General features: G+C 28.7%; 2 protein-coding genes across 2 annotated transcripts; both read right to left on the bottom strand.

Moving 5' to 3' along the window:
* Nucleotides 1-3,948: 3,948 nt before the first annotated feature.
* Nucleotides 3,949-8,452, bottom strand: LOC139424814 (U9-ctenitoxin-Pr1a-like). The gene is made up of 5 exons (XM_087157751.1): nt 8,297-8,452; nt 7,135-7,246; nt 4,967-5,043; nt 4,167-4,211; nt 3,949-4,046 (listed from the first exon to the last, which is right to left on the bottom strand). The coding sequence occupies exons 1-4, from the start codon at nt 8,333-8,335 to the stop codon at nt 4,185-4,187; spliced, it is 255 nt and encodes an 84-aa protein (XP_087013877.1). The 5' UTR covers nt 8,336-8,452; the 3' UTR covers nt 3,949-4,046; nt 4,167-4,184.
* Nucleotides 8,453-13,171: 4,719 nt separating this feature from the next.
* LOC107453390 (U9-ctenitoxin-Pr1a) lies at nt 13,172-20,039 on the bottom strand. Its single transcript, XM_087157752.1, has 5 exons — nt 19,971-20,039; nt 17,857-17,968; nt 16,542-16,618; nt 15,483-15,527; nt 13,172-13,286 (listed from the first exon to the last, which is right to left on the bottom strand). Exons 1-4 carry the CDS (start codon nt 20,007-20,009, stop codon nt 15,501-15,503), a joined length of 255 nt encoding a protein of 84 aa, XP_087013878.1. The 5' UTR covers nt 20,010-20,039; the 3' UTR covers nt 13,172-13,286; nt 15,483-15,500.
* Nucleotides 20,040-20,696: the final 657 nt, after the last annotated feature.

The following is a 20,696-nucleotide window of genomic DNA, read 5'->3' as shown; positions in this document are numbered from 1 at the left end:
AGTCTATATCATCGTTTCTTAAGGAAAGAAAAAAAAAAGTCACATTTTTAATATTTTTGTGTTTTCCTTCGGAATTGTATGAAAAATAAGGTATTAATGACTTCAACCTGCATAAATTTGCTTAATTTTAAATAAGGTTACTTAATTAAATAATGCATTGCAACAATGTTTTTTTTTAAATTGATTTCAGTAAAATACTATTGTTGAAATAGCCTTATTAAACAATAATATAAATTTAAAAGAACACTCTAATTGTTACAATCTAACAAAGCATTGTTAAACCGGGAAATTCTCATTTCTAAAGTTTATATGCGATCTGTAAGGTTCTTTTTTTACGATTGCTAAAGCTATAATTAGAAAAATGGCGAAAGTGTTGCGATTTTTGCGAAAAAAGCTGTAAGTATCAGTTGTTGATAAAATCTTCGCAATAGTTTCATAAATTTAGCAACTTTTTAAAATTTCTACAAGAACTTTGTTTCAAATCAAAATTTTTAAAAAACTGCACTCAAAAATTCAGATTTCTAGTCGTATTCTATTAAAAAGGTTTAAGTTGATTTTATAAGAACATCTTGTTCACTCGTAACATCCATAAGAATTTACTCTCCGCAATTAAACTTTCTTTAAGATCAATGTCCTCTGCACGTCTAAAAAATGGGTCCCTGTTTTTGAGCACTTAAAATATATCGACTGTTATTTTCAATTTGTATAATTTTATGTAGCGATTGAATTTTTTAATAAAATAATGTCCTTAAATGTCAGTTTAATTAGATTAAATTGTTAAATGTTAGAGATCGCAATTTCTTTTATATTTAGTAATTATGATTTAAAATATATATTACAAAAGGATATTATAATATGTCCTAACTGAAATTCAAGAGCATTTTTTACAAAATTGACAAATTTTAACCCTTTTGAACCTAACGGGACACATACGTCCCAAGCAAATTTCAAGAAAATCTTTTGGGACAGAAACGCTTCTTTGTCTGATGGGAGACTTTCCCACCAGTCCTGCCAATATTTTTTAAGGTATTTTCATTCACAGAACATAGATGGCACTACAGTGCATAATGCTGCCCTACTCATAGTTTATGCTACCAAAACTTTTCTGTTATAAAAAAAAAAAACTCGTCGCGAAAGGACTAAGACATTACTTACTATCAACCAATTACAATTAATTTTGAACACAACTTTATAATCATCTCATCTATTAACAAATTTCAAAAACTTTTTAATTTTATTACAATAATCAATTTTAAAGACCCATTAAAAAAAGATATGAGTAGAATTTATTTTGTTGGCGATGGTAAATGTAAAGGAAAGACGATTAAATTATTTTAGATTATAAGAATATACTACACTCTTTATGAAAGTTCAGAATATGTGAAAATAAGCTCCTGTTTTCATAAAAAGCACAAAGACCATATATATCTAGAATTTTTGATTTTAAAAATACACACAAAAGAAGTTATTGACTCAGTTTTCTAAAAGAAAGGTTTTTGTGTTCATATTTACGATAACATTTTATGTGAATTATCTCGTTATTACCTCGTTTTTACAATAAATTGTTTGTATTAACGGTAAAATGTCATGTGAAGGATTTGTATTCACAATAAATTGTTTGTATTAACGGTAAAATGTTATGTGAAGGTTTTGTATTTACAATAAAAAATTTTGCAGCTGATCCGTATTTAGATAAAATACTTTTTAAAGGGTTTCTTTTTACGGTAAAAAATTTATGAAGGGTTTCTTTAAGTGACAAAAATTTCTCCTAAAATAATCCCAGTTATATTATATAAAATTATTTGCCACATGTTGGGGTAAATAAGGCGTCTGAAAGAGACTAAACTTGATTTCTAATTTTAGTGCAAAAGTTTTTAAGAAGGGGGAGAGTACGGACGAGAATTATTTTGAAATAAGAACTTGGTCTGATGTTCTTAAGGAACAAATGGCATTTGAAAGTAAAACTGTAGAGTCTAAGACTTGTAGTGATAAGTCTATAGTTGAAGGTGATAAAGAAAATATAGAGTCAAAGATGACTTCTGATGATGCAACTCTTAACGAGTTTTATATGGTAACCGATGCCAAATTTAAGTTAAGAGATTGGAATGATGTTCTAGCCGAACAAATGATGGTTGAAATCGAATACAAAGAGTCTGAAAAGGCTCCTAAAGATGAACTGGACAAAATTGATACATTGGAGCAGTTGCTAGAGTGGCTGATGCGCTGGTGAAGAATTAAAATAGGCTTGTAATGATAGCACTGATAACTCAAGCTTGAGATAATGATTGAAGACTCTCTGATGACTCAAAATTCTACAACTTTTGATAAATGCGAAAGAATAGGCTAACGATGTTTGAAATCACGTTTTAAATTGTTTTTGTGTATTTCGATTGCAATAACTCATAAATATGTTTCAATAAACTATTTATTAAGTAATAATTCTCATGTTTTCATCTAATTCTTTCTGATTTCTGATTTAAATTATAAGTCGTATAAAATAAATATTATGGGAAATAGTTTTCTTTGATGTTTTCAATTGCACAGTCTGAAATTTGAGAAAAAAACTACTAGGGTTCATTATAAACAAATGAATTTATAACAATTCAGCGTTACTTAAATTTCCAAGGATGAAAAATGATATCAAGTTTAATCTTGAGTGGACAAAAAACTAAAAATATAATAAAACTACTTGTTTCAATTTAACTAACAAAGAGTAAATATTTTTTTACATCACACCTTTATCGATAAACGCTGGATGCATCACTTTGAAATGTCGTGGTAAAAATTTTCGGAGATGATAGAATATAATGAAGAAAATTACTCTTTTCTTTATAGATGTGATGAAAATTAAATACTTTTCTCTTTTTCAGGAAACAAGAAAAGCGTAGTTCTTTAGTTTTATTTCCTTTATTTTCATTTAGTTTTGTGTCGTTTATTTTATTATCAGAAAATGAACAAAGTTCCATTTCGCGAATAAATGGGAAAGCAATTACAACATAACTTCTATTAAATCACCGCTTGCCCCTGACTTACCTCGTTCGGCTGCAATTGCTACTATTTACAGAGAATGCCCCAGACGCATATGCGAATGTTTAGGCACTACATGCAGGACGATCTAATCGCACATGCGTGAATCTCATTTACGTATAATCGCATATACAAATGACATGCAGTGAGAATGCTTCATTAGATTCCTGGGGGGACACGATTCTCTAGCCCATCTTTTTCGTTTAAACGTTGTTGATTCTCTTAAATTTCCTTTTGTATGACTGATCAGAATATGACTGCTTTGCATTTGGAAAAGTCATGCACTATCCGCTTTCTCTAATTGGATGGATAAATATTAGAGAGTTCGTGGTCTAATGACCTAGTGGCTAAACGACTGCTATTGTATAAATAAAAATAAATTGTATTCAATAAAGTTTTTAGTCTTACTCCCTTTTACAGTTCTGCCGGAACTTGATACTACAGTTTTGAAATTTCAGACAAATCATCGAACATTAGAGATTTCATCCAAGGGGGAGAAACCTTTTTTTTTAAAGCTAAATTTTTTTCTTTTTTTTTTATTCGAGCGATAAAAGTTTCAGACGATAGAGATAGACAACACGAATATACACTAACCTCAACATGCGATTGACTTGAACTCAGGGCAATCTGTTTTCCAATTGCCCCATTGCGGGGCGTAGACTCCACGTTAGGACTACAGTTAAATTGCAATGCTTAATGCTGATCATAAGTGGGAAATTCAAACTGCCCTCCCAAATGAACCCAGAATAATATCAAATTTAGGATCGGTGCAAAATTTTATCTTACATCCGCTGTGCCAGTTTCAGGACCCTAGAACAAGCGGATCTGAAGTTTAAGAGAGGCTCACAGACACGCAAACGCTTTCTTTCACTAATATATAAACATGTTTTGTCTTGATGGAACTAAATAAAAACAAATCTGTTCATTTCTTATTTATTCTTTATTCAACATTAAATAATACTGAAGGTATGCAGTTTCATGTTGTTTCCCATTCAGTAAATCCAATACCTATAAATTCTCTGAAAAAGAAATTTCTTTTTACAATAAAAATAATTCTTTTGAATTCGAATTTACATAAATAGGTTTTTCGTAGAAAATTGGAATTGAATTAGACATATGGGTTGTTAAAATTTCCTTACCCGTTCATATTTATCGACTTATGGTCTCTGACATCTGTTAATAACCTATAAGAATAAAGAATTATTTTAAAGAAGCATTTTTTTAATGTAATGAAAAAATCAATTATAAAATGCAAATTGAATAATTAAAATCCTCTATTTTATCTCAGATTTAACTTTGAAATCCAATAACTAGAATTTTAATATCAAATTTAATTTAAAATTTTTTATTCGGTTAATTTATTCAAAAATTGATTTCTGAAAAATATTATAAATTTCATTCGAAGCTAATATAAATATGTTTTAAATAATTGATTATGGATACCGTCGCACGTGAATATTGAGGGAAACGAGTGTGCGGACTCCTTGGCTAAGGAAGGCAGAGGTGCCGACCAACCTTTCACCACCATCACGCTTGCAGACACAAATGCAGTTGCAAGACACAGACTTCTGCCCCATTCCTTCAGGAAACCCCTCATTACTGACTTTGATTGTTCTAGAGTCTTAACATCAACAATTACAAGATTAAGAACAAACCACTTTAAAGGGATGAAAATTCTTCCCGACTAAATACGAACTTATATTCCCTGCAAGAACTGCACCGACATCCAACTTACCCCGGATCACATTCTCGAGTACCCAGCCCTTACCCCATATGTTTTACAACTGGGTATGGTGCCACTGGCTTCAGAACTTCGTGAGATCCTCTTCAGTAATGATGAATTGGAGCTTGCGGATGCAGTTTTGAAGGCACACGAGGCCATTTAATTGTCCATGAACACGATAAAAAAATAATAAAAAAATAATTGATTCAAACTTACACTACAGATCATGCCATCTTTGCAAGGACAAGCCACACTGTAATTTTCGCCGCTGTTTGGTCGTTCACAGGGTTCACCTGATTATTTAAAAACGGAATTAATATGATTTTTAAAATGCATTCATGTTTATTATTAAACTAAAATTATATTCAAATCGATGAATTTTTTAACTCTCAGAGAATGAATAAATGCAACAGATAGATTTAGATTAGTTTAAGTGCAAGATCGTCACTAGACTTTGCCGCCCTTTTGATATTTTATTTCTGTGTTGCCCCTAGGAAAATGAATTACTTAAAAATGAATAAAAGAAACTGATAGATCTAAAGTAGTTCAAATTCAGGAGCATCACCAAACTTTGCGGCCCTTTTAATGTTTTGTTTCATTCTGTTATTTGTTTCTATATAATTGAAATATGGTTTCTCTTTTCCAATTTCATCCGTAAAAATTTGTAACTTGATTTTGTAAACCATGCATATTCTTATTGGGGTTCTTTTAAGATTTTATTTTCGTTGCACCAATAGGAAAAAAACTTCTTAAGTCCCCCCATTACGGCCTGTCTATTGAAATAAATGTAGTTTTTTTTACTAGTTTTATTCCTAACCTATTTTTCGTCGGTTTATCCCACGAATATTATATTGTTTCTTTCAATGTAGACATCATTAACAATCCTTAGTGACGAAGAATTCTGCGTTTAAAGGTCGTGCTTAAATTGTCACTTAAAGACGTTTAAATAAATCTTATTTTCTAAACCAACAATTTTGAATGTAACGAAGTTTTTCTTTTTACTAAGGTCCCTTAGAAATATAAAGACTACTGTCTTCTTTTCAATTTCATTTAAACAATAAAATTAAAACAAGATTTGCCAATTTCTATACAAGAAATAAACTTATAAAAGAGAAAAATATATAATTTTTAAAAATTAAAATTTGCAATTCAAAGGGTGCCTTTAAAATTTTTACCTAAACTATCAGTTATAAGTTTCAATCAATTGATTCGGTTTGAAGTTCGTTTATCTCTTCGACGCAGATAGGAGATCGGTATCTCTTTTATATACTTTTTCTGACTCTTTCATTACAAGCAAAAATGTATTTTGGTATTTTTTTAATTATAAAATACAGTCTAATAGTTACTAATAAAATCTGCCAGAATATTAAAACTGTACCTGAACTGAAATATAAACCTAAAAAGAGAAGTTTGAAAAAAAAATATTTTTTTTCAATCATTCATATTCAAAAATTTATCCATAAGTGATTTCGTAATTCCAATTTTAATGATGAATAACTGTTTCTCTTAGCTCTAAACAACTGCAAATAAATGCAAATTCGAAAAATTATTGTTTTGGAAGGTCATCGTTGGATGTTCTTTGCCTGTAACTCAGAAAACGAGACCGGTGTTTTATGCTGTATTTCCTAATCATAAATTATTAAAATGCTAAATAAAATAGTTTTTTCTGACTTCGACCTAAATTAATACAAAGTAATGAGAAAAAAATGTGAAAAACATGTTTAATAAAAGTTCTGTGACAATTAGTTATCCTCGTCATCTATCTGCAATAGACCGCCGATTATCCTAACTTTTCCGGTTAATAAAAAATTCGGATAATTGTACAACTGTAAAAAACGCCTGTTGAATGTTCTTTAGGTAACCACACTATTCCATACGCTTAGGGCTACTAATCGCAGTAATACACACTGTTTTTCTAATGTGTGTAGCAGGTGTAGCAGACGTTTTAAAACTTATTTTGAAAGTGCCAAAGATTTGTGCTATCGTCATATCAAAAAACTGCGATTGTTTAAAAATTGAAGAAAAGCAAAAACGGGAACAACATGGCACTTATATACAGCATTGGTACATCAGAATCAGATTTTTAAAAAAGAAATAGGATTCGAAAATAATAACTTTACAACACGCTATTTTTACTACTGAAATATTTCTTTTTTCTAAGAATACTAAGTGACAAAAGTAATTTTCCAACCCCTTTCAGAGAGATACTTAAAATATTAAGATAGAAGACAAAAAAACTTAAGTTAATTGCTCAAAATACTTATTCCGTGAAAGGAATTTTTTATTCTGAGAAATAGGGACAAGCGCATGGTACTTAATTGATTTGGTTAATTGGACAATTCGGTTAATCGGCATCTGGATGAATGACACTTTACTGTACTAACCTTCTCCAGCCAATTTTCCGCAAAATCGGTGGAAGGATGATCCTTTGCAGCATTCCCCTTCTCCGCAACCAGGCAACTCACCACAGTATTCAACGCCAACAGCAATTTCCACCTGTAATTGATATTGAAACAAAATATCACTTATAAATATTGTAATTCATTGCTTTTTGCAAAGGTGTAGAATCGGAGTTCAAAAGTTGGAATCGGAAAACTTTTTTTACTGAAATCGGTGTTGGAAAAATTATCTCGACTCCGGTTAGCGTATAGTTAGGTTCTTATAGATTAGAAGAAAAAAAAGTTCTTGATCTTATAAAAAATATTCAGACAAATCTATATATATATTTCTCTTACATGGCGACAAAAAAAGCCTCATTACAACTCCCCGAATGGCAACGCTGGAAAATCGACCAATGATTGCCGCTAAAAATGTCACATGCCAAATCTAGCTGAGATGGCTGAACATATAGCGCTTTTAAAAATGGAAACTGAAATAACCAGAGAGAGCATTAAGCTAGGCAGAAGTGAGTAGTCTTTGTCGATAGATCTCTATTTTAGTATTTTGTCGAAAGCGCTTTTTTTCACGAATTTATGTATTACGAATTTATTTGGCGGTTTTTGATTTATATCACGAATTTACTTGTTTTATTATTGTTATTAGTTATTCATTAAAAAATGAGTCTCAGTCGTGCTGTTACGCTTTAAGATTTTATACTATAGCACATTTCTAATAGGTTTAACGAATTACATGTCATTTATTTGCATTCAAATTTATTTTAATGACTTAGTATTTACTAAAAAGATGTAATTTTGAAAAATAAAAAAAAGTTTTTATATGGATTTGAATGATTGTTTTGAATTCTTAGAATTTTGTGCATTTGCAATGTTCCTAAGTTAGTAACGAGCGAAGCGAACTTGGTTTGCGACGCAAACCATATAAGATTGCGTAGCAATTTTCGGGGGTTGGCAAGCGTTGGCGAGCAGGGGACGCAGCCCACTAGTATTAAATATATATGCTTATAAAATTGATTAATCTAAATAACCTTATTAATTTAATATAAATGTAAATAAAAAATTACAATTACTAAATGTTCAACGAATCAAATAACTGCTATTAATAAATCTGAAATTAAAAAGAAAAAATTATATAATAAGCTTTACTTACAGCGCAGACCACAAAAATCAAGGTTGCTAGGTAACTCATTTTGTTAAAATCAATGTTTTTCCTTTATACAGATAAAACTAAAATTCCAAAACCACTGCAGTTCCTATTTATAAGAACCAATTGAAAAATGGAACACCTGGTTATGTAACTATTAACATCTGGGATGCAACATGTTAAACATTAAACCGTCTCTTAAGTATCGAAGACGCATTTAAATGTTTGAATATTCATCATTGTGTTGCAGAAATTCCAGTGAATCAATTTGACATTGATAAGGAACTTTTAAAAAAATTGATAATATAACAATAAATATGTCATAGAGTTTAGATTGTTTTAATAATGCATTCCAAAATGTCATATTGAAAGACTGAAAATTTAAATCTGAAATGCGACATCTGAAGTCTATTGAATTGGTTCGTATTTTAAGGATGTTCTACATATGTTTGCGGGAAAAATATGAAAAATATTGAATTCAAAAACGATTTTTTGTGTATCCACTCTTAGAATTTAAAATAAACGGGGTAAAATCAATTTTAAGTATGCAAAATTGTTGTTAGTTATGCCGCTTTCCAATCAGCAAGCTTGTTTGAAATCAAGCGAATTTTTAATGCATTTCTTGTTTTTTTAAAGTGGCGCCATCTATGGCCAAGAGTACGATTTTAGCCACACAAACGCCACTGCCTGTTTTATAGGGAGTACCAATCATACTTCATTCATTCACAGATCGTATTTTTGACCTCAACCAGAGAGTGATCAATCTTCAATTCAATGCCCCTAGAGGTAATGATTTGTAATGGGAACTTGAAGGACTTTGTGATCCAGGCAGATTTCATGTGCACCTGTCACTAATTAACAAAAAGGGATTTTTTGGCCAGTGAAATTATGCAAAATAAAAATGGGTACATCTTAATAACTTTTGATCTAATGATTTGTTTTTACCTACTAAGATGCAATTTTAATTGTTGGAGCACCTAACCTTAAATGGGCCAAAATATTCTATGAATGGTTAACCTATTCTATGGATGGCATGGGGTTACTATCTGTCATAAAAATTCCAGATTATTACTTCCGATACATAAATTATAGAAAACTCTTATGAATGGTAAAATTTCGCGTAAATTTAAACACAAATTACAATAATTAAACTTCCTAGAATATCCAGCCTGTTCACACATCGCCAACAAACGTAATATAAGCGAAGGGATACACCGGAAGTTTCCTATATTTCTTCCGGCTTTATGATGCTTCGTATTGTTTTAAGTTACGAAATCAAACCCAAACATATACGCTTTCTGAATAAACTTACCTTCTTTCGACGGATTTGAGTTCTTGACTCTCGAAATACGAAGAGTAGACGCAATATTCTCTTCAATCTACTCTCCATCATGCATGATATTTAATCACAATATTAAAAAATAATCTTTTGGCATATGATAAAAATTATGTGAGAGTGATAAAAATTATGTAAAAAACAAGACATTCGTAATAAATACCTAGCAAAGTATCTTGAGCATTCCAAAAAATCATTCGTACATCATTTACATAAAAAAAAACACTAATTATCAAGTTTATTTGAGGTAATAATAATTTTGGGAAATGAAAACTTATGTTAAATATATTTCACATTTTTAAATATTTGCATGAAAGCTGACATTATTATATGAAAACACAAAAGAAAAATGTGAAGATCCTTACACGTTAAAGACAAAGCTAGGTAAAATAAACAAGAAAAGAAATATTTTTATTTATGTTGTTGTTATTACTTATGCCACTTACCAATACCAGGAACCCATTTTGAAATCAGGCGAATTTTTAAGGAGCTGTGGGGGCGCCTCTTGTTTTTTCAGTGGCACCATCTATAGCTACGAATACGACTTTAATCACACACACGTCACAGCCCGTTTTACAGGGTGGACCAATCATACTCCATTCATGTATCCACAGATCGTAATTTTAACCTGAACAAGAGAACAATCAATCTCCAACTCAGTATCCACAGAAGTATTGATTTGTTATTGGAACTTGGAGGACTTTGTGACACCGTTAGATTTAACGTGCACTAGTCTCCATTTAATACACGGGGATTCTTCGGTATTCGAACTCACATTCTCAACTTCCTACCAACCACGCTATCTTGACCTTTATATATGTAATTTGGATTGGAGCTGGAGCCCTGGACACGTGCCCGAATGCCCTTCCTTGCTTGTGTCTACACTATTTCCATGACCAACCATAAGTGTTAACAAGCTGTAACATTACTGATTGTTAGTAATAAAATAACATTGAACGAGAGATAATCGAAATTAACCAATAAAATGCGTAAAAAATTGTATATAAATTAAATACTTAATAAAATTATTCAAATTTAGTAAATAAATATCCAAATAAATACTGTGTTTCTGTTAGTCAACTCCCTTTTTTAAAACAAAGCTAATATCGAAAAATCCACAGTAACCTTAGAGTAATTAAATACGGTAACCTTACAGGAACTAAATATAGTAACTACTTAACACTATAATGTAAAATCCAAATAAGCACTGCAGATTCATTTCAGCTCATTATCGATAAAGTAAAAAACGTGTATGAAAGTTTTAAAACAGTAAATTAATCAAAATTTTTTTATTTCTCTTAGAAACCTAAAAAAAATCATAAGAATTTTATTAATATGATTATTATTCATCACACCACTATTTTTATTTATTTATTTTACTTTTAAGATAAAAGGAGAGGGATTGCGCATTCTACAAAATACTAATTACTGGTAGACGATATTTTTTTATTTATTTCTTGCTTCAAATTTATTATTTTAATTTTTTTTAATTTCTAAAAAATAAATTGCATTTAATATCAAGCTGAAAATGTAGTGGCTCCATCTGTCGGTCTGTTACGATTAATTATTGATAAAAGATTTAAAACAAATAACACAGTAATGCGCGTTGTAAAATTTGATATAAATCAAATATCAGAAAAATAAAATGAAATTAAATACTGCCAAGTGAAATTAAAAAAACGGTCATGTCACATTAATGTAACTTTATAATATAGAATTTAACGAATAAAACTACTAACTCATTGATGGGTTTAATATAGTACCTCATTGAGTGATTTAAAATTTGTTAAAGTAATAGAAAATTTACCTAAACAAAAATTATCGTTTCTTTAAATATATAATATAATTTCTAATCATATTTTATCTACAACGAAAAATCATAAATCTTCATTCACTTTTTAATCTATTAACTTTAATCACGTTTAATAAATACTAACAGTAAATTCATAACAATAAATTCATGTCATAAATTATTGCAGATTTTAATTTTTCATAATATTTGCTCCATTGTGAGGAGAGAAAAAAATGCGCAATAAAAGAGGCAATTTACTTTTAAAAAGTTCAGGTTTTTCATTCAGCTAGCAGTATTTATATTTAATAAAACTTCGATTTTATTTTTTTTAATATTTCCTATATAGTTATTTTTAAAATAACATTATCTATAAAATAACCTTTTACTAATAAGAGTTTTTTTCCTGATTCATCCCTATTTTATGTTGCATACATCTCAATATGGATTACTGGCATTAAATTTAGATAAAAAAAACTAATAACTGTGAGATAAAAAAACTAATGTCCTGATTAACTTTTTATTCAACTGTAGCGTATCTACCACTACAAAAATACAATTCCAATTCACTAGTATATAATACATGTTAACTCGATTCTATGGTGGGGTGTACCTTTTCATAGATGAAGAATGTCATGGTTGATAACTAACATGCCCACATCGGTGACCTTCGGGCGTGATGTGAGCTAGCCTACGTTGGCAGAAACGCCCACTTCGATATGAACACGCCTACCTAGACAGTAACGCCTACTTCGATGGATAGTCCACATGGAACAGTTGACTTGCTACTTGTGACTGCGACATTATCCACCGCCTCGCACTGTTGCTACTCAGTCTCGTCTCGATCACACACAACGTCAACCTGCATACACCCGACTGCTAAAGGCAACACAGGAGCGACTACGACCATGATCTTAATACAGATCTCATGACTAATGTTCAAATCCCGGTGACCTTAATCCAGCTCTCCCGGTCTGTCAGAAATACAGTAACTAGTGCTATCCGTTCATCGAATTCTATCACATATATAATTCTGGTGGGGGAGTACTGTAGTGTATCTACCACTACAAAAATACAATTGCAATTCACTAGTACATGTTAACTCGATTCTATGGTGGGGTACCTCCTCATAGATGAAGATTGACATGGTCGATAACTCCTCCCCCACACAATGATCCTATTTTCTCGTGCAAAAACACAATATCATGGTTCGTGGGATAGCCTTAAACTATGTTAATTAATTAATGCATACGTTAATTTTATATTGCTACAGAAGCGAAACATTCCTTCTTTCAGCAAATATGTCCTGTATTCGGCGAATTCGAATTTATGTATCTCAAAATATGGAGTGGTCACTATCTGGCGAATATAGTTTCTATAGTTTAGTCAGAAGATTTCACTTTTCATTTTGAATTTTTTTTTTTTTTTTTTTTTTTAAATTTCTGCTTTGAGCAAAAGATGACATATTGATATAAACAGGGTTTGTCTTTAATTCAATATTTGCAATTGTTGTTCATTTTTTAAATATTAAGTAAATACGAAAATTCCATCTATCACCTATCAATTAAATATGAAGATAATAGATTAATTTTAAAAAAATAACAAATATATCACATACTATTTGCGTTAATTCAATGAAATAGTAGTATGAAAAGGTCCAGCAGATTGCTAAACTTGTTGTATTTTTACTATAAGCACCAAATGTTTCGATGGCATTTAAAGTGGAAAATAATGTACTAAATTCGAGCAGACGAAGAACATATCAAAAAAGATTTTATTTTCATTATTACATTTAGTTCAACTGTACAATATATGCATACAGCACATACTATTAACAACTGAAATGGTTTCTTAATGCATCTCTTTGACTTCTAAAAAACAAAAAAAAGTAAATAATAACATCATTTATTAACAAATACATTCATAATATATAGTGAGTTTCATGTAAACATTTCCCGTTTTATATTCATTCAAGAAAAATTATAATTAATTGCAAACATAATTGTGTAAAAGATCTCTCTTTCATTTAATAATGACAATCTTGACAAAAAAGTAAGAGAACAAGAATAACGTGATAGAAATAGAAAATAATCTGAAAGATACATATTAGATAAATTTCAGATAAGATTAGAAATAAAATAATCTTATTTGTTAATAGAAAGCAGGAATAATCTGTAAATAATGTTCATAAAATAATTTCACTTATCAAAGAATTTTAACGCGCACTATTTTTCATAACAAAAACTGTGTTTAGAAAAACTCTTGTGATTAAAAAAAAATTAAATAAATAAATAATAAATAAATAAGTAAACAAATAATAAATAAAAAATAAATAAATAAATAATTAATTAAATAATAAATAAATAAATAATAAATAAATAAATAATAAATAAATAAGTAAACAAATAATAAATAAAAAATAAATAAATAAATAAATAATTAAATAATAAATATATAAATAATAAATAAATAAATAATAAATAAATAATAAATAAATAATAAATAAATAAATAATAAGACTGTTTTTGTATAAAATGAAAATAATAATAATATTTCCAAAAATTTTCCTAACATATTTTTAAATTTTGAGATACAAATGTTTTAAGGAAATTCCTAAATTTTTTAATTTTAGAGTGTTTATCACTGAAATTGTACTCAATAAAAAATGTTAGTGCAAAGCCCCTATTGGTGCAAAGATGCCCCCCCCCCTTTTGGTGTTGAGGCGAACTAAATGCATTTTAATTACAGAGCTCTATACTGTACGAAATTCTGGATCAAATTACAATATAAAGTATCAGCACTTTGGGTGCCTCATCCGTTAATTCCATTTTACCGTAAAATTTGTATGGTAAAATTAACTTTCAATAAATTAATTACTTAATTTCCATTGACGAATACACTATTTTTAATTTTTATGAAGATTCTGCGTAAATGTTACACTTTATCTGTGTTACTTTACGCTCTTCACTTCCTGTGTTAATCAAAAATGTATTAAAATCTAAAATGAAACACATTCCGGAAAATTGAAAATATTTTAAGTAAAAAAAAAAATGTTTAATTTGTGAAAATTAATGTGTACGAAAATTAATGTGTTTTAATTTTAACGTGTTAATCACTGAAATTCTAAGCTGTAAAAAAGGTTGGTGTATAGTTGCTCCCACTTTTGGTGTTGAAGTAATCTAAATGCATTTTTAAGAACAGAACTGTGCACTAAAAAATTCTAGATTAAACTCCAGACTAAAGTACTGGCTCTTTGGGTGCATCATCCGTAAAATCCATTTCATCGTAAAATTAAGTTTCATTAAAATAATTACTTAATTTCCATTGACGAATACACTTTTTATGAAGATTCTGGGTAAATGTCACACTTCATTTGTGTTATTTTACATTCGTAATTCCATAATTTTAATCAAAATCTAAAATAATCAAAAAATATTTTGAAATCTGAAATTAAACACATTCCAGAAAATGCAAACCATTTTAAATAAGACAAAAATCCTTAATGTGTCGAAATAGTATTTCTTTTTTTCATTTCGATAAATGATTTTAGTGATTTATCCAATTAAATCTACTTTTTGTTAGTTCTAACTTCCTTATATTTCTCGTGTAAAAGTATTTTCCTTTACGCATACATGTAAGTAGATGGGTATTTATCACTTAACATAAATACATTTTAAAGTCTTTCATCCTTGTATTTGTTATAAATGTTTTAAATAGATTTTTAATTATTTTGACTAAATAGTAATGTATTTTCCAGATAAAGATATTCAAATCAATTTCATTTCCAATACTAAAGGTTTAACGCCTTGCCCCATGTCGATAACCCTCTAATTCATACCTATTTAAAATGATAATGGTATTATATGTCATAATGCTATAGATGGTCCATTTGATGCTTGTGTTATATTTGTTAAAGGTTTGAGCAAATGAAATTACAATTTACTTTTTATAAAGTTTTTATTTATAGGGATAATAATAAAAACTTTTTCATTCATAGAAATATGTATGAAAACTTATTCAATTACTAATATTAATTTACTTGAAATTCAAAAAGAATGTATACTTACAATTGATTCAGAAAAATGTTACTCTTTTTGACATCTGTTGATTACCTATAAAATGATTTTTGGGATTAGTATTAGCAATCTACTGTTCTAAATCTTTCTAAAATGGCACTATGTATACAAAAGATCAAGATTCCATTTTTATCGATATATATATACTCGTAAAATAGTTGTATGAATTATAAAATAATTTGTTCATGTGTGGTATATAAACACTGAATGAGATTAATCGTGATTAAGTGTACAAAACGCACACATAAAAAAAGTCATTTCATTGATTTCTATTTCTCGTAACAGACACTAGAATCTTTCGATCAAAACACCACTGTGGACAACAGTTACCCAAAAATATCATACTTTTTCTTTGGCACTTTTCATTAATTTTTTAAAAAAGTGGTTACTATCTATTCTAAGTATAATGTATTAACTAACCATAATGTATTAAATACACTGAGAAAAAAAATTCGTTTACTGCCTATTACATTTCTTGCAACAACAAATAAAAACAACATAATTTTGGAAAGCAAGCCTAAAATATCCGGAATTTAAAGCATACATTTAGCAATTTTTTTCCATTCATATGACAACGGTTTACCGGTTTTCAAAATTATAGTTCTCGTTACCACACACTTTAAAAAACAAAACTCAAAAGTTAATTTGACTGAATAAATATTTTTTTTGTTTTTTGCATACTCAGAGGTATCATTATAAAATTAACATATTTTACTAAACCAAGTTTTATCACACATTATAAAACTATATTTTATTGTTAATTTTGCAAACATCGTTACCGAAACACCTCGGTAAAAATTACCGAGGTTTTCGGTCTTTCCATAGACCCAGAAACATGGTAAATTTTACCATATATTCTGGTAGTTTTGACCATACTTTTTTTCCCAGAACACTATAGCCCCCACTATAAAGCAATAAAAATTTATAACTATATGAATTCTAAAGAAATTATTTTAAAATTTATCTATAACCTTTCACGTGATTTACGGAAAATTTACTAGCTTTATTTTATAGATGCAATAGACAGTAAGTTAACATGCATTAACTTACGCTGCAGAACATGCCGTCGCTGCATGGACATGCCACTTTGTAATTTTCAGCTTTGTTTCGAGGTTCACAAGGCTCACCTGAATAGGGAAATAAAACAAATATTTAAAAGGAAAAAAAATTTAATAAAAAGTTGAGCAAAACACAAATAAAAGGCTATTTACAATAAACGTGTAAATTAAACATTACAAGTGTTGTACAAAAATATTTGTAACAATTCATATACATAAATTTAATTAGTGAATTTACTAAAAGGTATCATTAATGGCTTACGTATGAATCTAAATGTCAATATTAGGTTTATTAACGGTTAACATTAACAATTCTTAAACATTTTTAACATTTTATGATGATTCTTACTGAAAGGTATCATTAATTGCTTAGGAATGAATCTAAATGTTAATATTAGGTTTATTAACGGTTAACATTAACAATTCTCAAACATTTTTAACATTTTATAATGATTCTTACCTTACTGAAAGGTATCATTAATTGCTTAGGTATGAATCTAAATGTAAATATTAGGTTTATTAACGGTAAACATTAACAATTCTTAAACATTTTTAACATTTTATGATGATTCTTACTGAAAGGTATCCGATTCTCAAAAGTAAGTAACAAAACGTTAATATTAGATTTATTAACGTAATTGTTGACAATGCGTATACATAAATTTAAACATTTTATTATGATTTTTAATGAAAAATATCATAATAACAGAAATTTGATGCAAAACGTTATTTAGAAACTTTCCACAAAAAAAAACAAGTATCTTTTTTTTTCTTTTAAGCAATAAGAAATATTTCCGGGATGTTTTATATCTTTTTGTATCTCTTCGTAAATCAAAAAAATATTATACGTCTTTCTCTTTTTAAATATTACTTTTAGGCATATGCTCATAAGCTGTTCTATTCAGAACAACTCTACGTATTTTTTTGTCTAAAAATACAAAGACGGGATTTTTTTTGCGTATTACTCTAATAAATTAACATTATTTTAATTAAATAATGGTTAATTGCAAACTAAATAAAAAAATTCTTTTTATTCATTTGTATTGCTCTTGGCATTAAACCAGCATACTACGTCAAATTTAAACGTAACTCCTTTTTAAAAACTATTTTTAGTATAGAAATAATATGTCGTCTACAAAAGACACACTAAGTTTTAGTTTAAACCTAAGATAAGGATATTTCATTTCAATAATGGCATTTAAAAAAAAATACCTTAAACATAATAAAATTCATTACGTTATTGCAGCTGCTGGTGGACATATTTTTGCATATTTTTATTTTATAAATTTTTAAAATAGACTACATACCTTCATCAGCTAATCGTCTACAGTACCGATGGTAGAATCCTCCTGAACAGCACATCCCTTCACCACAATGGGGTAAAGAACCACAGTACCCATCACCTAAACTTACTCCAACCTGCAACAAATCTCCAAAGCTTATTATAACAAGCCCAAATTACCAATAACAGTTAAAGTTGTGTTGAAAATAAGCTCCCCGGGCGAAAAATTAGTGATCTTTAAAGGATTAATTAAAGGAATTTTTTTAACCGTTCATTTCCGCCTCTAAACTTAATAACCGTTTGGGGTATAACCGTTAGAAACTGAGACCTCAAGATTTTGCCAAGTACTTCCCACCTCTATAACCCAATCTCTGAGGGTTTGGTGATAAAAGTCTGCCAAATAGTAGAAATCATAATTTTGGCATTTTACCCACTATCCTAACATGTTCCACAGACTTCTTAAAGGGTTGAAGTCAGATGATTATGCAGGTTAGTAGAGATGTAATAGGGTTAACTTTAAGACAAAAACTGAATCAACCAGAATGCTGGCTCTTGTTAGTAAACTGTAGAAAATTCCGGATCAAATTAGAGTAAAAAGTACTTAACAGTAATTTGATCCGGAAAATCTTACAACAATGGCAAATCGGTACAATCTTACAATCTACCTGTTCATACCCGTACTTTTTACCATGAATTTCATTTTTACCGGAACATACTACGGAACAAAAAACCTAATACTCCGTAATTTTTACAGTAATGATTAACATAAAATCGCTGAATTTAATTAAAGAAATATTGAAACATAAATTACGGTATAATATTTTACTGCAAAAATTAGATTTTGCTGTTAAAATGGATTTCGCGGCTAAAATGGATTTTAGGGTAAAATGAATATTGCAGTAAATTGGATTTTGTGGTAAAAATTAATTTTACGGTAAAATGGATTTTGTGGTAAAATAAATTTTATGGATGATGCACCCAAAGTGCCGGCACTCAATAGCCTAATTTTATCGAATTTTTAGCTGTGTTGTTACCTGAACTAGTAAGAAACATTTCCCCAAACATCACAAATTCTGTTCCGTTATAAAATCATATCTTGTACAAATTCAGAAATAGTTACCTCTTTCTTTTGTCCTATTAGTTTAACCCGTTAAATAAATAAAAGGAAATCGCTGACTAGTGTACACGACGTAGCAATGTGTTGATTTCAAGAATAAAACATTTGATATTTCAAAAGTATGAGTATATTTTTCAAGATTTTTCAATATGACAGTTCATGTGATAGTCTTAGTTCCTTTTCTAAGATGAAAATGAGAAAAGAACTCTTTGCAGCACTTAAAAAATAAAATTAAAAAAATCAACATACTGTAGAACCTATCAGTATAGAACAATTTCGGGAAACGAATTACAAAACATCTTTTTCCAATTAAAACCAGTACAAATAAAACATGGTTCAAATTTCGAAACAGGCATTTTATTTCATAATAGATCTATCAGTAAATACAATACATACAAAATCAGTAAATACAATGTATTTTACTTTAAGTTTTTCTCAAAAAAAGTTTGTCCTCTATGTTAAGATTTAGATTACGGACTAAAATATCGAAAACTGTACTGGGCGAAAAATTATTTTCAAACGCTAAGTAAACACGAATACATTATTTTCTCACTGAAAAAGCTTGCATTTTTAATTTTCGAACATACGTTTTTTTATGAAAAAAAATTCACAATAAATTCTTAAAAATTAAGTCATTTATCAATGCAAAGAATTTTACAAGAACAATAATCAGATAGTAGTAAACAATTGGATTGATCGACTAACCTTTCTAAATCTGTCAAAACAAAACAAAAATATAAGCAAATTTTTAAAAACAACTATTTAATTAACCACATTTTATTACTTCGAGCATAATTTTTTTTAAATTTATTTTGAGTATTTAGTTTCTATTCATTTCTACTCAAATTTATTTTGAGTATTTAGATTCTATTCATTTCTACTCAAATTTATTTTGAGTATTTAGTTTCAATCCTAAAACTAACTTCACATTTTTATACAGTTTAAACAATTTAATTTTTTAGAAATTTATATTCATTGAATTACAAACTGATACTAATAAAATTAAGAAGAATCCAACTTACGACGCAAGCAAGAAGAAATAAAACAAAAAGGTGTTTCATTTTGCTGACCTATATTTCTCTCTACAAGCTAAATCAGTGTAAAAATTACTTCATTACAGCCCATTTAAATCAAGTTTTTATCGCATGTATACGAAAAAACAACACCTGTTTCATAAAATGTATCATCTTAAATGAGATAACTTTGAAACTATCACAAACATTACTTGATAATATTTAAATGCAAATGAATATGCATAATAACCGAAAGAATAAAAATAAGAAGAAAAGTAATTTGAAAATTAAAAAGGGAAATATCACGATGTTCGTATATATAATGATAAACTAATATACTATATATTTTCTATTCATTACCATTAATACAAAATTTCAAAAATCCTAAAATAAAATTAAAATTAAAAAACCTGACATCACTTTTGTTCTAGCTTAAATTTTAATGTTTGTCCCGACATTGGAAAAAGTATGGTCAAAACTACCAAAATATGGTTAAATTTACAATATTTCTGGCTCTATAGGAGCACCAAAAACCTCGGTGATTTCTATGGAAGTGCTTCGGTAAAATTAACAATAAAATATGATTTTGTAATGTGTGAAAAAATTTAGCAAACATGGGAAAATTTATTACATTTATCATGCTACCTAAGAGCATGGCATTAAAACCATTTATGCGGTTAAATTTAGTTTTCAGCTGTGTCTTTTTTTTTCTTTTACTGAATGTGTGGTAATAAG

The sequence above is a fragment of the Parasteatoda tepidariorum genome, chromosome 2 (assembly GCF_982258835.1).
Source record: "Parasteatoda tepidariorum strain Cologne lab strain chromosome 2, Ptep-v5.0, whole genome shotgun sequence".
NCBI classification, from domain to species: Eukaryota; Metazoa; Arthropoda; class Arachnida; order Araneae; family Theridiidae; genus Parasteatoda; species Parasteatoda tepidariorum.
The sequence above is the reverse complement of the archived record's forward strand: the minus strand, read 5'-3'. Positions and strand labels throughout refer to the sequence as shown.